The 17,242-nt window shown below is 41.1% G+C and overlaps 1 protein-coding gene across 3 annotated transcripts in view; it reads right to left on the bottom strand.

The window, feature by feature from the left end:
• The window catches only part of HUNK (hormonally up-regulated Neu-associated kinase), a 59,190-nt gene that overhangs the window by 14,620 nt on the left and 27,328 nt on the right, over positions 1-17,242 (bottom strand). For 2 of the 3 annotated variants that reach the window (XM_064524161.1, XM_064524156.1), the window contains exons 3-7: positions 16,182-16,237; positions 10,164-10,299; positions 8,936-9,058; positions 8,252-8,379; positions 1,897-2,032 (exon numbers count right to left, since the gene is read on the bottom strand). In XM_064524161.1, coding sequence (XP_064380231.1) covers positions 1,897-2,032; positions 8,252-8,379; positions 8,936-9,058; positions 10,164-10,299; positions 16,182-16,237 — 579 coding nt within the window. The remainder of the gene's footprint in view (positions 1-1,896; positions 2,033-8,251; positions 8,380-8,935; positions 9,059-10,163; positions 10,300-16,181; positions 16,238-17,242) is intronic. The other variant, XM_026103594.2, reaches the window with a different exon arrangement.

Here is a 17,242-nt window from a genome sequence, read left to right as displayed (position 1 = left end):
CAGCAAGAGAATTAAATTATCCATATAGCTCTCAGTTACACTTACATTCACTTAACAGATGCCATGTTTAGTAGATTGATTAGACTCATTATGACAGTGATTTCATTAGCTTAATGACTCATTCAGTTTACACTTGTTTTCCCTTTCTTTACCATAAAATGTTCATACATACCATACTTTAGTACAGTCCAGTGCACCATGGAAACTCAGATTTCCTTTTGTTGTAGAGCATATTATGCAAATTAACTCAATTGCCCTTAAATTCAGGGCAGTAATGTTGGGATAATAAGTTTGCCTGTTCTCAATCTTATTCCTTGCAAAATAATGGCTCTGACGGACCACCTTCATATTCTGTGCACGTAGGTCGGAGGACTGATTGCAGCTGGCTTCACATTTGCCCTCCTCATTTCAATGGATGGCTCTAATGATGTCTCCTTCTGGAGAACAGGCATCCAGGCTGCTCAAAATCTATCTAACCATATTTTGAGAGCTAGAGACCTATTACAGAGCAGCCTTTATAGAGCAGCCACTTCAGCGGTAAGGGGAAGGTGCTGTAGGTCCTTCCAGCCCCACAGGGTTTGGACCTACAGTTCCGAAAAATACTTTGTCCATTTGGCTAATGTTTGGCCAGTGAGTAAAAAACAGTGGCTACTAGCACAAGTTTGACTTCAATTGAATGCTGGAGGCTGTCTGTAAGCACAGTTAGCCTACAGGACTGGCTGCTTCTAGGAACAACGGAAAAAGATGACCCAGCTGGTGACTACCAAATCATTTCTGAGTGGAGAACACTAGTTCAGATATTCAGCTAAGGTTCGGTTGTCACATCCCTAGGTGTGTGCTACATCAGATCTCTGGCACTTCAGTAAACTGCAGGGGGAAAGTTAGGATCTCCTCTTGGGGACCTGCCTCTTAGTGAGTTAGGACAGAAATTTTGCTTTGACAAAACTAGGCTTTAAGTCACTGTCTTTTGCCTTACTTTGGATCTTGTCCTGCAAGCTAGTAACTCCAACAATGAACAAGTACTAGATTGTGTGTTGAATACAGCTGGAGGGCTTTGATAAAAGAAGGGGGGTTTATCTGATCAATATTTCTAAGTGAGTTGCCTGAGGCTTCATTTACAGTCGCAGGAGAGAAACACACATTTCCTGGGCACAATGTCATCCTATTGCAGAATCAAAAAGAGGTCAGATGAATCACTCTCTAAAAAGTGCCCTTATTTCTCTCCATTGACTATAAAGAGAGCCCACACTGACTGGCTCATGTGTGGACTCCATGCTGCAAATGTTTAAAGACAAGCAAGATTAATTCTACCCAAAGTGGACCACAAATATCTTCCTTTTTCTTTTTCCCCAGAGGGATGTTTGACTGGCCATAAGATTTGTTATCTGTTTGCATTTAGTCACCTCAGCACTGCACAGATATTTAAGCTCAACAATCAACAAAGCAAGATCATTTAAGCCTGACCTTCCTGACCACTGTTTGCATAATATTTACCTAATCCACAGAACCTCAGATGTTTATCACAAATGGGCATTGTCTCCATGGGAAAAGTAGCATGGATCTATCACCAACAAAGCAGAAGATCAAAACTGATGACCTATTTGTCACACATGTCCATTCTGAGGTCTTGAGCCAATTAATCGTATGATCAGCATCCCAGGCCACCCTGCAAATGCATCCCATGCCAGCTTCTAATTTAAGAAAGTGTTTTTGACCATTTCAAGAAACACATATTCAACAGACAATCCTAGCAACTTCTCGTATTGCCTCACGAAAGCAATCCGAGAGAATGCAGTGGGACCCTGTCACACAAGCAGTGAAACAGGAACACTAGAGTCCTTAATGTTTTAATGTGTTTAGACACTGCCAGGCTTTCCCCCTTCTTTCTCACAGTACCTGTTTGGATACGTTACGTTAGGTGGTGCTCTTCCAGGGTAATTCTCATTAAGCCAGCGATTTGCAAGCGCCTGTTGGATGTTTGGTCTCTTTGCCGGATCTGGCTCTAGTAGAGATCGTAGAAAGTTTATGGCCGCTGCAAAGACATTAAGAAAGAAACAATAGCTATGTCATACACTTTACAATTTAACTACTATGGTCAGCTATGGTCAGCTGACCAAGAATATACTAACAAGCAACTTCTTCTTTATGGTTTATTGTCCTTGAGAAAAAGAAAAGTCCGATAAGGGATTAGTAAGTAAAATACACAATGATTTATAGAGTCATAAACAAGAGGAGAAAAAGCATTTTTTGTTTCAGAGCTTGTTTGAAGTTTCTGGGCAGGTTAGCCAAAACTTAATTTCTGTTTGTCTGAGGACAAGAGAGTGCGGCCACAGGCAAGTCACTCATACTGTGTTTAAAGTAGAAGGAGATAGACTGGAGGTGAGTAGAGAGGATGGCAGGGATGCAGAGCTGGGAGGAAAGACATGGAGAATCGGGTTTGCTGCTCCCATTGTCATTATAAGAACAAATTCTCTTCTGGCTTCCATCCAAACTACAATCAGCTGCAGGAGGCTTTAGCCAAACTGAAAGAGTACAGTAAAATTAATGGGCTCTTTTCTGTTTTCAGATACTGAACCTTCAACTTTCAATGACATTCAACCATCCCTCAGGGTTTTCTTGCAAAAAATCTCAAAAGTACTCTTCTGACAGTAGTAAGTCATGTGTTTCTTACATGGTTAGGAACAAAGAAGTCAAGTGATCTGCTTAAACACTCACAAGAAGTCTGTATCTGAGCTGAAAATAAACTCTGTTTTAACTAGTTCTAGTCTTTATTAGTCAAATTATCAAGGCTGGAGTCCCTTAACTGACTACAAGATAGTAAAGAACTAACTATGCCCTCTAGAATTCTGCACAAGAGACAAAGGAACCAAATTCTGGGAAAAACTAAATCAGAATGATTTTGTAGAGGGTATACAGTCAAGTGGGATGCCAAATGAATCCTGGATGAAGTCAACAGCAAGCAAAAGACAGAAGTGGTGGCTGCAGCACAATTTTCTCTAAGTGAGATTGATCAAGATCTTGGAGGTTTTTTTCCATCTTATTCTGCAGTACAGCTACAGTTCCCTGCCAAGACTATTCTCACCATGTCTCAACTGCTTGTTAAGGAGACAAGTATAGGAAACCAGTGCAGAAACTTTGGGCAGTGGCAGCACGTGACAACTGCTCTGCTTTGCCTGTGGCACAGTATAGTTTCTTGAGTTATCCTAATTAAACTCCCTAATTGAAGTGTTTGGACTTAATGAAGATGTATTTTAGATTAAATGGAGGCTTGGCCTGTATATAAAAGTTTTGCAAGAACTTCTTTGCTGATTAGACATATGAAATAAATTGCTCCTCTCTCTGACAGAGCCTCAGGACTGACACAATGAGCTGAAAAGCTATTGCTGGTTCCATATAACTGGAAAGCATTTTAAGCTCTACCTGCGAAAGACAGGGATTTTTTGGCAGGTTAAGCTGTGTCTTCTGGGTAAGCTGTGGTAAAGCCTTGCCAACACAGTTACACCAGCTAATTTTGGTAAGTGCAGACAAGCCCCTTAAATGCTTGCGATATAAAGGACACCAAACTAGACATGCTAGTGCCTTAATGTGATGAAACTATGAAATTATGAACCAGTCCTCCCACTCTACTTTACAGACCTGTGGTCTCACTTGCACAACACACCACACTGCCCTTTATTCTGAAGCAGAGCAGCTGACACATTTTGCCAGAAAAGCAGTGAAAACCCTCGCGAACCCCCGTCCCCATACCCAATGCAAGGGGAACGACATGCCTGCTCATAAGGCCATGACGCGCTCATTTAGCCCTTGACTTTAAAAGGTTCCCATCTGCAATACTTCCCCCCTGCTTTGTGTGCACGTGGGTTGTCTCCCCGAGCATTTTTGGCTTGGAAAGCCCACATCAATCACTTCCCACCTGAGGGAAGGGGCAGGAAGTCTGTGCTGCCACTCCAGAGTGCATCGGTGCACAAGGAAGCGAGGCGTTGTCAAATAAATCAGGATTAGACTCGATAGGTGCTGACTCCTAACAGCTTGTGTAACCTCTGTGTTCAACATCCTGCAAAAATCAAGTATCAGCCGGAAAGGGCCCTGAGAGACTATACGTTTCAGCGCAGACCTACTGTCAAGAAGTTTATAATTGGGAGAGAGAAAGAGAGAGTTATGATTATGTATTTACCAGGTCAGCTAGGCATGAGCTGGATTCTTTCTGTCTTCACAGATCACTGGTTTATGTGAGATACTTCACTTTAAATCTTTTCCAACATTTTTGTATTTTCATACGACAGCAATATTGGAGGAACAGCAGGAGGAGACTACATCTGGGCCCATAAATCTCCTGAAAGTTGATGTTATGACTGTTCTATGAGTATCCTGAAAGCCCTCACGTCACATATTTTGGGAGCAGGATTCTTTACGTCGGAAACAACTAATCCGTTGTTCATTCATTTTAGTCCCCATCTTTCCAGTATTTCCCTGCCCCTCTGTTACAAACCGCACACAACCCACAGCTTCTGAGGGCACTTCTCAGGGCAAAATAACCCCTCCCCGAAGCCAAGACCCTTCTTAGATCCCAACAGAGCAAAATTCTCCTTAAAAATCTTACTTTTTGTTTTCCCCGCGGCAAAAGACAGACTAATTAAATGAAGCTTTTGAAGCAGTACAAAGATCAACAGATGCAGACTGGGAGAAATTAATTCCAGAGACGAGGGCCCTCTGGGGAGGCTCGCTAGCTGGCAGGACCCAGGCAAGGCAGTTGAGATTAGGAACAGTACCTTTGCTGATCTGAACTGTTAGATAGTACAAGGAAGAGAGGCACTTTTTCGGTTAGCTGTGCAGCCGTAGGAGAGCAAAATTAATCCCCTAGGAAGCAAATGTGAAGCTAACAAATCAATTTTTGGACCCCCTATATCTGAAGTCATTTTTCATGCCGAACCAAGTAGTTTCACGAACAAAGGATCCCGTGAATTATCCCTCCAATGCTCAGTTATGTAAGCGAGTGTGAAGGCCTCATTTGCGATGAACTCAACGACAGCACTAATCTGATTCGCCAGTGACCTGCACTCGCTGGAATTTTGTTTCCATGGTATAATTTGGGGGCAAAGTTTGCTCTTTTGACAATTAAAAGACTGGTATCATGAGAAACACAATTTCTCTTTAAACTTCCTTTAACATATTAAGCTCAGTAAGGGAGAGAAGCAGAGAGAGAGCTCTGACTATGGATTACAAGTCGTCTTCTGCTTTCATCTTCTTTGTCATGAGCTAAAAGAACTTAGTGTCCTGTTTAGAGAACGCCGCACTGCAAGTGCGTGCCTGGGTGGGTTCAGGTATACAGTTGCTGCTCATAAAACTGGCCAGGTAAAATGACATAAGGCTATTTCACGTCACACAGCCATCAGTAAACTAACAAAATCCTTCCTCCAAACTATGACTGGATAGATGGTTGTCTGCATTTCTTAAGAATTTAGGCATACCTCTGCCTGACCATACTGCCTCTCTGCTCTTGGCAATGGTAACTTCTAGCCGAGGTGCAGTAACTTCTCAAGACAGACTTCATTGACTATTAGCAATCATTCTGTACTTCACAGATGGGATATAAGTCATCAGATGAACCATGTATCCCTGGAGTTTGAACGATCCATTTCTTAACTCTCATAAAAGGTAACACTGCTTTTCTGCTTCAAAAGCATGCTGTAGATGGTGCCTGATAGGCTTTAAAAGAGGAATAATGAGCATGCAATGATTGAAAGATAAAATGTGAGTTAATTTTATCTTTCATACTATCAGCTATGAAAGATATGGGATTCTGTAACACCAAAAAAAATACATCAAGTAGGCAGAAAGCCTATAAAATGAAGAAACTGAGCATCTATAAAAACACCTTCTGAGAAGTATTCTTCTAGTCTCTGCTTCACTTCTCTGGGAAGACTATAAACATGCAGAAGCAATAAATTGAGAAACAAGGAATGTGTGCATGGTTATTATCAACTTCCTTAACAACTGAACTCTGCTCACCTAAAATCAATATTAAGATAGCTATGTTTTTTAAAAGCTTAATGAAAAAAGGTTTCCCAAGTAGGAAAATCAAATACTAACCCCAGTTTTTCCCCGTTGCTACACAGTTGCTTTTGGTGCTCATGGTTACCTAAAATTTTAACTAATACAAATAAAATACACTCTTGTTCAGTGATAAGAATGGCTACTTTTATGATGGAACTGGGTGTTTGGTAACAGTTAGATTAAATGTTGAAAGACATCATACTGAACAATCAAAAACAGTCTCCTGCAAAAAATCTCTTCTCAAATCCCTACGTGAATTAAAAAAAAAGAAAACCAGACTAAAGAAAAAGATCTGTATACCTAAGGAGTTAACTAGTACAACAATATGCAGAGCAGAGGAGCAGACTTGCTATCTACTGACCCAAAGACTAACAGCAGCAAGAACAAATGTCATCTTAAATCATGGTTTGCCAAGTCAGTGAATGTGCAAGCCTGTTGATTTAAATCAAGAACGGATGCATACCTTTATTCACAGTGAGTAAAGGTTAATGTCTTTAAATCTGTTCCATTAATTTTCCATCTCTGAAAGTTCAAACTGCTATAGTTCTCACTGGAGAAACAAAGTACTGTTTTCACTGGCGAGCATAATGTCAGTAAGCTATGAATTCTACAGAGATGCAACTGTGATAATATCCAATCTCCATGATAAAATGGTAAGATGAATGAAATAGTAGAATGAAACCTGCTGGCAGCAGTGGTTATCTTTTCTGCTACATAAGGTCTGATCTTCTAAAGGCCTTTCATGGGTGAGTCAAACTTTCACACATCAGTTATCCCAATGAAGTCAGTGAAATCTCCTACTTAAAGACTACTGTGATTGAAAGAAAGCAACGAACAGGGAAACAGTCCACTGGTTCAAATACAGTACATGCCTCTTGTGTAGCAGCTCTCTACTGGAAAAGTGTCACTGGGGCAGGTAAATTTGGTACTTTTTTTTGGCAAATTTGGTACATTTTTACCATGACATCAAAATCCCTGAATTCAAGAGGAGCTTTGCAATTGCTGCAGGATTTGGCATCTGTGCCAGTACAGCATGAAGCAGTCAATATAATCTTACTTTTCATTTACTCAGTGGGGCTTTAGAAAGTGTGCTAGAACATTAAAATGGCAATTTTGTGTAAGTGAATCCTAAAGGCAAGTCTCCAGAATGGAAGTACCAAACACTAATTTATCAAATACATGGCAAGACTTGCAGCATCTCAGCTCACTTGTAAAGCTATTGCTTCACAGCATGCCAGCACTGTGAACTGCTGGCAGAACAACTGTACTTCATGCAGATGCTGAGGGAATAAGGAACAGCACACTCTACTTGATGCCTAGATAACCTGTGTGAGAAAATCCTGTGCTATCTACTTTTTACGTATGCAGGTAAAGCTGTACTTGGAGAATTCATCTTGTGACACAACTTTCATGGGCTTTTTGTTATACCCCATGATAATGGTTGCCATCCTTAGGGTTACTGAGTGAAAAGGTAAACTTTTTTACTCTTTTTTATATTTGTAATATTTTAATTTTATTGAATGTCCCCAGTTATCAGTCCGCCAGATAAGGAGAACAGAAGCTCTCCATGAACATCAAATTTAGTTTACAAAAATAAAACCTGAGTACAAAACAGAGTTTGTTCCAAGTATTGACACAGTCTTGCTATAAGCTTAAAAACGATTCTGTTGCCTAGTGACATAGCTTTCAACCAGGAATTAATACAACTAATATTAATACAAATAACTCCAAATTTTCTGAACACACAAGGGTTTTTGCAGGTCACTGTTCCATAATAACCTTCTATATGCATGTGCTTATTCCATAATAAATATGAGTTAATTGAAGGCAGCTTATCACCCAACTCTGGTCACGACAATGCCCAGGAATTTATTATTCCAAAATAATGTGTTCATGCATCAATACCCTATACATCCGAACATAAAAAACTGACCAACTATTCTATGAAAGTGATTTCACAGACTTGCTCCTCGCTCATATCCATTACTATTTGGCACTTCTCCAGCTTATGTCGAAAAGTCAAAGCAAAAGAAGTTACACTACAGAAACTCTTGCAGACCTTTTGGAGACTAAAATGAAGAAGAACATTTCTCACAATTAGCATGCTATGCTGGTACCAAGACTCACAATGCAGAGTTCAACACCATGGTTGTAACCAATTGGATCCGAATAGCCCTGAGCACCCTTCCTCGATTACCTGTGGAGAGCTGAGTGGGAAACGGGTTCATTTCTTTGTCCACCATTTTCTGGTATAAAGCTCTCAAGCTGAACGGCTCCACAGTAAAAGGTAACGTTCCAGTCAACATTGCATACATGTTTACGCCACTGAAAGAGAACAGACAGAAAAAAAAAAACACCCAAAAGATAGCGTTTAGTGACTGTACTTGTGCTTTAAGGTTTGATGTCTATTACAAAAGGTGAAGAAGCAGCTGTCTGAAACCTCCCTCCTGTTGCACTTGACAAATTTGGGCAGGAATTCTCAGAAGTTTGCTCATGGAGGTGCCGGTTCAATACCCGAGGATTTCCACTGACCTCCAGGGCCTGTGGAGCAGCTCGAAGATCAGGAATGAACAATTACATTTTTCAGAGAAGAAAAACTACTGCTTATTTGCACCCAGCAAAGCTAGCCATGACAAGTGGGTTGAGTACTCTTGCTCTTTTTCCTCTTAAAATGGCTTCAAATTCAATCCGATGGAATTCCTTCCTCTTGGGAATTTGTCTCCCTGGTCTGCTGAATAAATTTATGTGAACAGAAAAGAAACTAAAGCAGTACACTATTACAAACCATGATCATAGCAACCAGTTGTTCAGCTACAAGGAAGGATAGTAGTTAATCACATTTTTTTTCTTAGATAAAAAAGAAAGAACAGGATATTATTACTGGAAAAGGTTGAATGGCTTAGAAGGATGGCTGTGCTGTTTGTCTGCATTCCAGTCCCAGTAAGAGTGCCTGCATCCCACAGTGCTGGTAACTTCATCCTTGACGTGAACGGATGACCCACTGCTGCAGCGAAAAATAAAGCAGCTATATAATAATTTAGCTCTGGGTCTCCTCAGAGCACAGACTGCAAATTAGGCTTCAATATGCAAAGTTCTGAAGAGTCTTTAAGTGTAAAAAGGTATTAGTGGATCAAACTGAGAGGTGAATTTGACTGAGGTTTTTAAACACATTTTACCACTTCTCCTTGTCTCATATATAATCTATGGCCAATCCTTCTTAACAGTAGTAGTACTTACACAGTACTTTACATTTTCACTGTAAAAAATTTCAACTCATAAATTGTCACAGTTCCCAACAGGCATATAAATTTTATTATCCTCAGTTCATTGGTGAGGGAAAATCTATCAATACTACTGCAAAAGCTAAAACTCAACTGAGTTTCAGACTTTGGGATCACATTGATTCTCCCTTGTTTGATTTTACTGCACTTTTCCCCAGCCAATTCCTCTCCTAAATGCATTAGTTCAGCTAACTTCTCTCCAGGAGGGACAAAGATAACTGACACCAGGTCCTGGCTAGCAGAAGGGCGTTGCACAGTCTAAAACTGTACTACTGTTCAAATGCATTGACTCAAAAACATCTTTGCAACTTCCTCTACCTCTGGCACAGGGGACTCTTGTCTGCTCTTTTGTCTCAATACTAAGAAGCTCACAAAGGTCTGACCAAGTTTTCAGGCCACTTTCTCTTCCCCTTTGGTTACTATGCTTTCAAAGTTATGACCTGATTAGATTTCACTTTTTCTGTCAGACATGACTGTGGATAATGCCCGGAGCCCATGCAACAGTTTAAGGTACCTTTGGGGAAAACAAAGCAAGCTGTTTGCCCTCTTGTGCCAGAGCTGTATCTTCTGCTGCATCCAAAGTCAGACACACAGTGCGTGATGGACCCTGCTCTACGGTAATCTCACAACGCTATCTTCTATTGCTCTACATGCAGGCATGGGAAGTTCTATTTCAAATCAAAATATCCGCACAACATAGTTCACAGAGTCATGCTAATTCAACAGCATCTCTTGCTCGCAGTAGCTAAATACTTGAATAATGTTTCTGAGTTGTGCAATGGGCAATGAGGATGGTAATAATAATCATGAACAAGAGAAGTAACTCACATGGACCAAACATCTATTTTCGGCCCGTACTTTTTCCTTGCCAGAAGTTCAGGGGCTGCATATGCTGGGCTCCCACACTGGGTGCTGAACGGATCAGAGTAACCCAAGATGCCCGCACAGTTGCTCAAGCCAAAGTCTGTGAAAGACACAGAGATGCAGTTAGGAAACAGATACAGTAAAAATGCACTAAAACACACAGAAAAAGAGTAAGCTTTTTTCAAAAGCAAAGCAATGAACTCCTTAAGAAATCATCCACACAAAAAAGCTTTATACAATTTGTTCCTTTGAGGAACTGAATAATTACAGATTTCCACAATAAGAAAATCTTAGAACACGCATGATTACCAATTACATAAACGAATTTCACTGGGAATTGGATGACAACAACTGGAGCTGAACTTGTCCCATACACTAGATGTTGTGCATGGGGCAGAAAGTAGCCTCAGGCTGCCTCAGATGCTATACTATTGCAGTATGCTACCAAGCGGCCAAGTTTACATGCTACCTCTTCAACATTTTCCACTAAATTGTGTAAATTAGCCGTCACATTTAAGGGGGAGGCTGTCTGCTTTCTGGGACTACCGTGGCGACGCACAACACAGGGTTGCAGAGTCAGCATCGCAGCTCTGAAATAACACAAGCAAGACTTGGGGGAAGAAAGAGAACATGTTGATTTGGCTTCCCTCCCTTCTTCTGTCTTGAATTATTGTATTTCCAGCCCCTGGGTGTATCCAATGGTCTTCGCTGGCAAGAGTAACAGGGGACCACCAAAGGCTGGCATCAAGAGTGAGCAGAAGCAAGAGGCGGTCTCCAGGCACCGAAGGCAGCTGCCGTTTCACAAAAGCCTTTGGCCAAGCCAAGCGCCGGCTGGCGCCGGGAAGGGTGTACCCGCAGCCTCCCCTGTCTGCTCGAATGCTGGCATGGCTGCAGGATGAGCTGGGTTTAAGAAAGGATCTTAAAAATGAAACCACTTAGCACGAAAAGGCCCTTCAGTGAGGACAGCTGTGGAGCTGGCTTCCAGCTGGGCCTCACTAGCGGCAGAGAGGCAGAGGGTCTTGAAAGTGAAGACAACTTACGTTGGACATGGTGAAGCAAGGTGAATTTGCAAAGAGAGGGATGACATGGGCAAAGCTGAGGGACTGGGAAAACTGTTTCTGCAGCAGTGCTTTGTAGGTGCATCACAGGGGCAGGATAAATTTGTCAAGGCCACAGAAAGGTACATCTTACTATCCAAACATGAGATAACAAGAGCAAATTAACAGTTATAGCTACACAAATGGACAGAAAACTTCGGTAATGTTTTGCAGTGAGAATCTGTGATACGCAGATACATCCAGGAACAGAGGATCTAGAGAGACCACCAAGATGTTCTTGTTTATTAATAACTTCTTACTGATAACAGCTGCGACAACAATACTGTTATTAATAACACTGACATCTTTAGTTTCTTCTTTTTTCAATTCAGTCTTGTTAAAAATTCCCAGAATGTATGTATATTGAAAATGAAAATTGTCTTATCCATAAGCGAGGCAGTTAGGAGAAGCCAGCTACTGAATCCTGCTTCCTATGCTTCCTTGTGTGTTGCATCCAAGTGCCTCACAACACACCACCCTCTGTGTGTCCTCCCCACCTGCCTGGCTGGGCTAAAGCATCGCATCTCGCAGGCCAGATACAAGAGACAACTGTTGAGCCCATGCAGCAGTACTCCCTCTCCCTCCACAAAGTCATTAATTAGGGGCCCTCTCCATTACCTGCCTACTTCTTTGCAGAAGACTTGTGGTAATGTCATGTCTTTTAGCATTTAGCCCTATGTTAAATGTAGTTGAAATCAGACAACTTTCCCAAGGTATTAGGAGCACATTGACAGACAGACAGTGCATTTGCACAGGAACGTTCCCTTAGGAAACCAGGCTAAAAATGGATAATGCTTACAAAAAAAAAAAAAAAAGGAAAGAGGACTGTGTGAACTGGAGTGTCCAAATGACTGCACAGTGCTTTCCACTTGACTGGCTGATGCTCCGAGAGGAAGACAAGCACAGAGCCAATGTCCTTGGCACCACATTCGAACATCCACAGAGGCTGGAAGGCGTTTTGCTGGAAAACATTGTAAAGAATGAAGGGAGGATCGGGACAATTTCCTTGCCTCTGATGGAAACCAATTTGCTCTGGACACTGCTTAATCATCTCTGCTGGATATGTGTTATCCCTGGGGCTTATATGAATACTTCTGAGGATCTGTTTTATTTATTTATTTATTGGCTATGGTCTGAGATGGGTTATCTCAATGGAAAAATACCTTTCAAAATTCCTAGAAAGGATACATCTACATAGTGCTAGTCATGGTTTTCACTCTATTTTATCGTATCATCTCAAAATTACGTGATTTTAATATAATGCTTTACAAAGTACATAATGGCTATATTCTGAGGTGGCAGAAACCAGCATCTCTTCATCATTATTAATGCAATGGAAGTATACTCTAGAGAAAGCTTTCACTATCTCATTTGCCTAAACTGTAAACAGTTTATTCACTTATATCTAGTTTATTCACTTACTCTAAGCTGCTACACTGTTTTCTTTTTCACTAGTGCCTAATGAAATTAAAAATATGTGCAAACACATGTATATGGGGAGCGGGGACTTTATCGCAAAAGAAAGGGGAATTTTGTTAACACTGCCAGCACATCATGGTTGCAGTGTGATTTTTACTAAGGATACACTTTTGATCTTGGTAAGAATGGTAATGGTAGCATTCATAATGTTACTGCCATTACTCTCTCTATCCTGGGCTTTTTTTAACAAACTCAGCTAACTACAGAATTCAGACCAAAGGCAATCCTTGGTTTTCCAAAGTAAATATTATGACATGGAAACTCCACCACCCCCAGTGTTCGTACTGTCAAAGGATCGCATTACATTACTGCTTTTTAATGCCTCCAGGAAATCAACATTAAGCCATGGATATAAGGCTATCTATGAAACTATCTATGAAACTGTGACTGCTAGAATAAGGAAAATGTTATTAAATAACAAAACCCTTAGCACAAAGCACGGACTCATGGAGCAGTTTGACCTTTGTGTGCATCAGCGGAGCTCCCCAGATCACGGCAGAGCTACTTAGAGGCCAAATCCTTCTGGTGCTGGTGGCCCTTGAAGAGTAGGCCAAGAGCCCCCATGGCCTGCAAGTGGCGTTTGACTAAATCTTTCTCTGACACCACCATCGAAGGCTGGTAGCTAAAGAGAAGTGAACTGTTTCTAACGTTTCCAGTCTCGATATTCTCAGATCCGAGACTTAACAAGCTGCTAAGAATGAGTCCACTTAACACAGCAAAGGGAATTTTTCTAATAGTAATATCTAAGCAGGCATTATAAACCATCTTATCATCTAGCTAAAAGGAGTAATAAAAGCGAGCTGGCATTAAGCAGCTGGACAAAGAAAGGGATTCAAGGAATCCAGCTCTCACTGAAATGCATGAACAAGTAGGGAGTTTCAATGTCATTTCATGTTATATTTCTGCTCTTCAATTCACCTGTTCTTTTTCCTCTACGGGTTTTTTCTTTTTACAGCTATTACAAGAACAACATTTTTTTACTAGGTACTAGTGTGTTTGCTGCTGTGTGAGACACAGCAACAAAGCTCCCACCCCAAAGAAATTGAGATGAGCTGCTTTTGTAGCTTAAAGTCTCTTTTCTCAAGCACGAAATGCAGCACGGAATTCCACAAAACATGTGGAATCATGAACATCATGAACATCTTCACTATTCAAGAGTCTTGCTGGGCAGGACTATGTGATGGCCAGCTGACCCACTGCATTTGTGGAAAGACAGACTACGTAAAATATTTTGCTAAATACCAAATGAGCTGAGCAAGGGGATGAAAGGGGACGAGGAAGAGGAGTAAACTATCTGGTCTCTACAGCAGCCAGAGACAGATGCTGGAAAACCTCCCTTGTCCTGGGAAGGCCGATGCCAGCAGAAAGCTCTCAGAGGCAGCTCAACACTACTTCGCTGCCTCCTGAGAAAGAGGTGCAGGTGAGGCAAAAGAGGGGCAGTGGCATGGTGCTCTGCTACTGCCTGACCTCTTCTAGCTTCTGCCTTCGCACCCTGCCTGAGGAAAGGTGCCCTGGGACCCGAGGCCAGCTGGGCCATCCCTGCACCAGCTTTCAACCCCTGTGCAGCCAGCTGAGAGCATGTGGGGAACGGAGGCGGCGACCCTTCGGGGTGATCAGCGAGAGCTCACCGGTGTCGCCGGAGCTGCAGGGCAGCGGTCACTCAGGAGAGCCGCATGGGGCAGCAGATTGGTGCAAAATGCGTGGAAACAACTCTGTCTGTTTGGGTTTGGGTCATCAAATAGTGGCTTCTCTGGAAAATTAAATCAGAGAATTTCCTTAGGGGATGGGAGGATTTGAAACAATGGATTTAAGCCAATCGCTGACAAAATCCAAGTGTTTGAGCTGACTCTGCGATTACATCTCCTTTTACTTCCAGTCAAATTATCACTCATAAAGCAACCTTTATCCTTCTGTAACATATCCAGTCGGATAGTTGGATTTTGTTTTGAAATACAATCTGTGTACAACTGCTTTGCTTAAAACATCAGGCTGCAGACCGGAGGACAATTTATTTCCATGCTAGCTGGTGTATGGAAGAGCTAACTGTCTCTTTCTCCTTTCTTCCCACACCACCCACTGCGAGGAGACCTTTCTATGCAACTGAAGTCAACGAGACTGTAGGAGGAGTTCTGCAATTATTTTTTGGCACAAAAGTTTTAATTGTACATGCATCATCTGATTAGATCTGGGCTTGGATGTCAAGTTTACGTACTGTTGTGTAATCAAACACCCAACAACAGGAAAGTTATAGAAATTCTTTAAATCTATCAGATGTTCTCATAGCACTGTTACAAACCATCTGGTCTCCCTTATCTGCTAAATCAAGATAATGGGTGGTATCCATCATTAGTGATGAATGATTCACGGTAACATATCAGTAGCCTCTTGACCTGTAACTGAGGTAATGCAACATTCTGTTTTGTTATTATTTTCCCAGAGTCATTTGATTCATTACAGAGAAATGACTAAAAGATGTGGTAATTTTTCTCAAGACTGAATTCCCTAGGCAGATTTTGAATATATCGAATTTCATCAACCATCTCCTTCTTGCTTGTTTGGAAATGTATGTGCTTTATACATCACAGTGACTGTCCATTTGACCTGAGTTTTGTTACTGCTTTTCATCACTTTTCAGACGATGAAACCTTTTGAAGAAAGAAAATCAGTCTAATTTTTGAGTCTGCAACCACAGAGACTGCTGCTGGCAAAAGTGTAGGCATGGGAATAAACACAAACAGATTCTTTTTTTATGAGAGGCATATTTTCTTTTCAATGCCCACATTAACATTAATGGAAGTTACACAAATGCAGTGAGAGAGTATACCCAAGGATGATTAATCTAAAATATCTGCACAACTTGAATGAATTGAGCACTGCATACAAGTGATACCTGAATGTAATCAAGACTCTACTGTTGATCTTAATTTTTTTAAAACAACCCTCTAAACCAATTTCTCATTGGATTCTGGAAGCAAATGTAATGAATATAAATAGAGGACCAAATTTTGCCAGCTGCTATAAATGTGTGCAACTCCCACTGACTTTAGCGGAAGCATATGCATATGGGGGCAGAATCCAACCCTCAGTAAATATGAAATTACCAAAGTAATAAAACAAATTACTTCTGTGAGGTCAATTCTTTAATCCTTTACAAAGTTCCTGGTTTAAATAGGAGAACTGTTGGTTAAAAGATAAAGGATTATGCCCATACCCAGTTAAAGCTGAATTATTTGGAACATTTTTTCCACAAGATGCTGTCAGGAACAGCTTGATTGCTATCTATACTCTCCCAGCTCCTCTCTGTAGCAACATTAGCAGTTGTCACATGGAGGATTATGAAGTCTCAAAAATTCTCTTTATAAGACTACCAATTTCAATTACTGGAATTGCCAAACTGGTTTCATACCAATAAGCTTGATATTGTTGTCTTCATCTAGCAACAGATTTTCTATCTTCAAGTCTCTGAAAGAAATAAAATATTTTGAGTGAGCCTCTGAAATAACGCAGCAACTTCCTGTCACTCTCATCAGTTTATTTACAAGATTCATATATAACACAGCACACATGGTTCCACATTCAAAGCCGAAACCCCCATACACTGTCTCCTCTCCAAAATTACCAATGCTTTCATGCACAGCTTCACACCAGTTTTCCATGCACAAAATGAATTTACAATCATTTGCGAGTAAGCCCCATAATTAATCAGCTTCTTCAAATTTTGCATGTAGTTAAAAATTCACAGAAATCTTATACACAGGAAACATTTTAAATATATACTTTTAGAATTGGAGGTCATTTTCTCATTACTCTTCATAACCAGAATCTTTTCTGAAGAATAAATGCTCTTCTGCAGAGGTCCGAGGAGCCAAATGTCTGTTCTCTTCTATTGCCTACAAGTGAACCAGAGTCAGCCTCCCCTCCAGCATGAGACGTCAAACCTCTTTACAGAGGTGGCCAGGACTAGCATTTCATACTCTAGAGGTGAAAACCAAGGCACAGAGATTGAAATGACTTGCTCCATGCCGACCAGCAAGCTAGTGACAAAGCTGAGAGAAGCTGCACAGATTTTGAATACCATATTAGGTCTTTTTCCACAGTACCGCCCTGCTGCTTCTCAGAGCCTGACTTCACAGAACCACTTCACGGATCAGGGCTGAGACCAATTTTGGGAGAGAGAGGATAAAATGAAAGCAGTTGCCTTCCACAGAAAGAAAGACCTGTCTTCTGAAATGTGCTTGAGCACCTACTTCACTTCATATGTGCACTTCTACCATTTAAGAATGCAGTAGTGCTTCCCTAAATCATGTTCGAAGAAAAAAATCCCAGAGACTACCCCCACCCACCCACCCACAAAAACCCCCAAAGTGTACAGACTAAGCTTTAAGTACAGTATGAAAGTCAGTTAGGTTGCTGCACAGCTTGTCCATGACTCCTGGTGGTTGATTGTGTCTTTATTACCTGAATTTT

This window comes from Dromaius novaehollandiae, chromosome 1, assembly GCF_036370855.1.
Source record: "Dromaius novaehollandiae isolate bDroNov1 chromosome 1, bDroNov1.hap1, whole genome shotgun sequence".
In the NCBI taxonomy this organism is placed as follows: Eukaryota; Metazoa; Chordata; class Aves; order Casuariiformes; family Dromaiidae; genus Dromaius; species Dromaius novaehollandiae.
The sequence above is the reverse complement of the archived record's forward strand: the minus strand, read 5'-3'. Positions and strand labels throughout refer to the sequence as shown.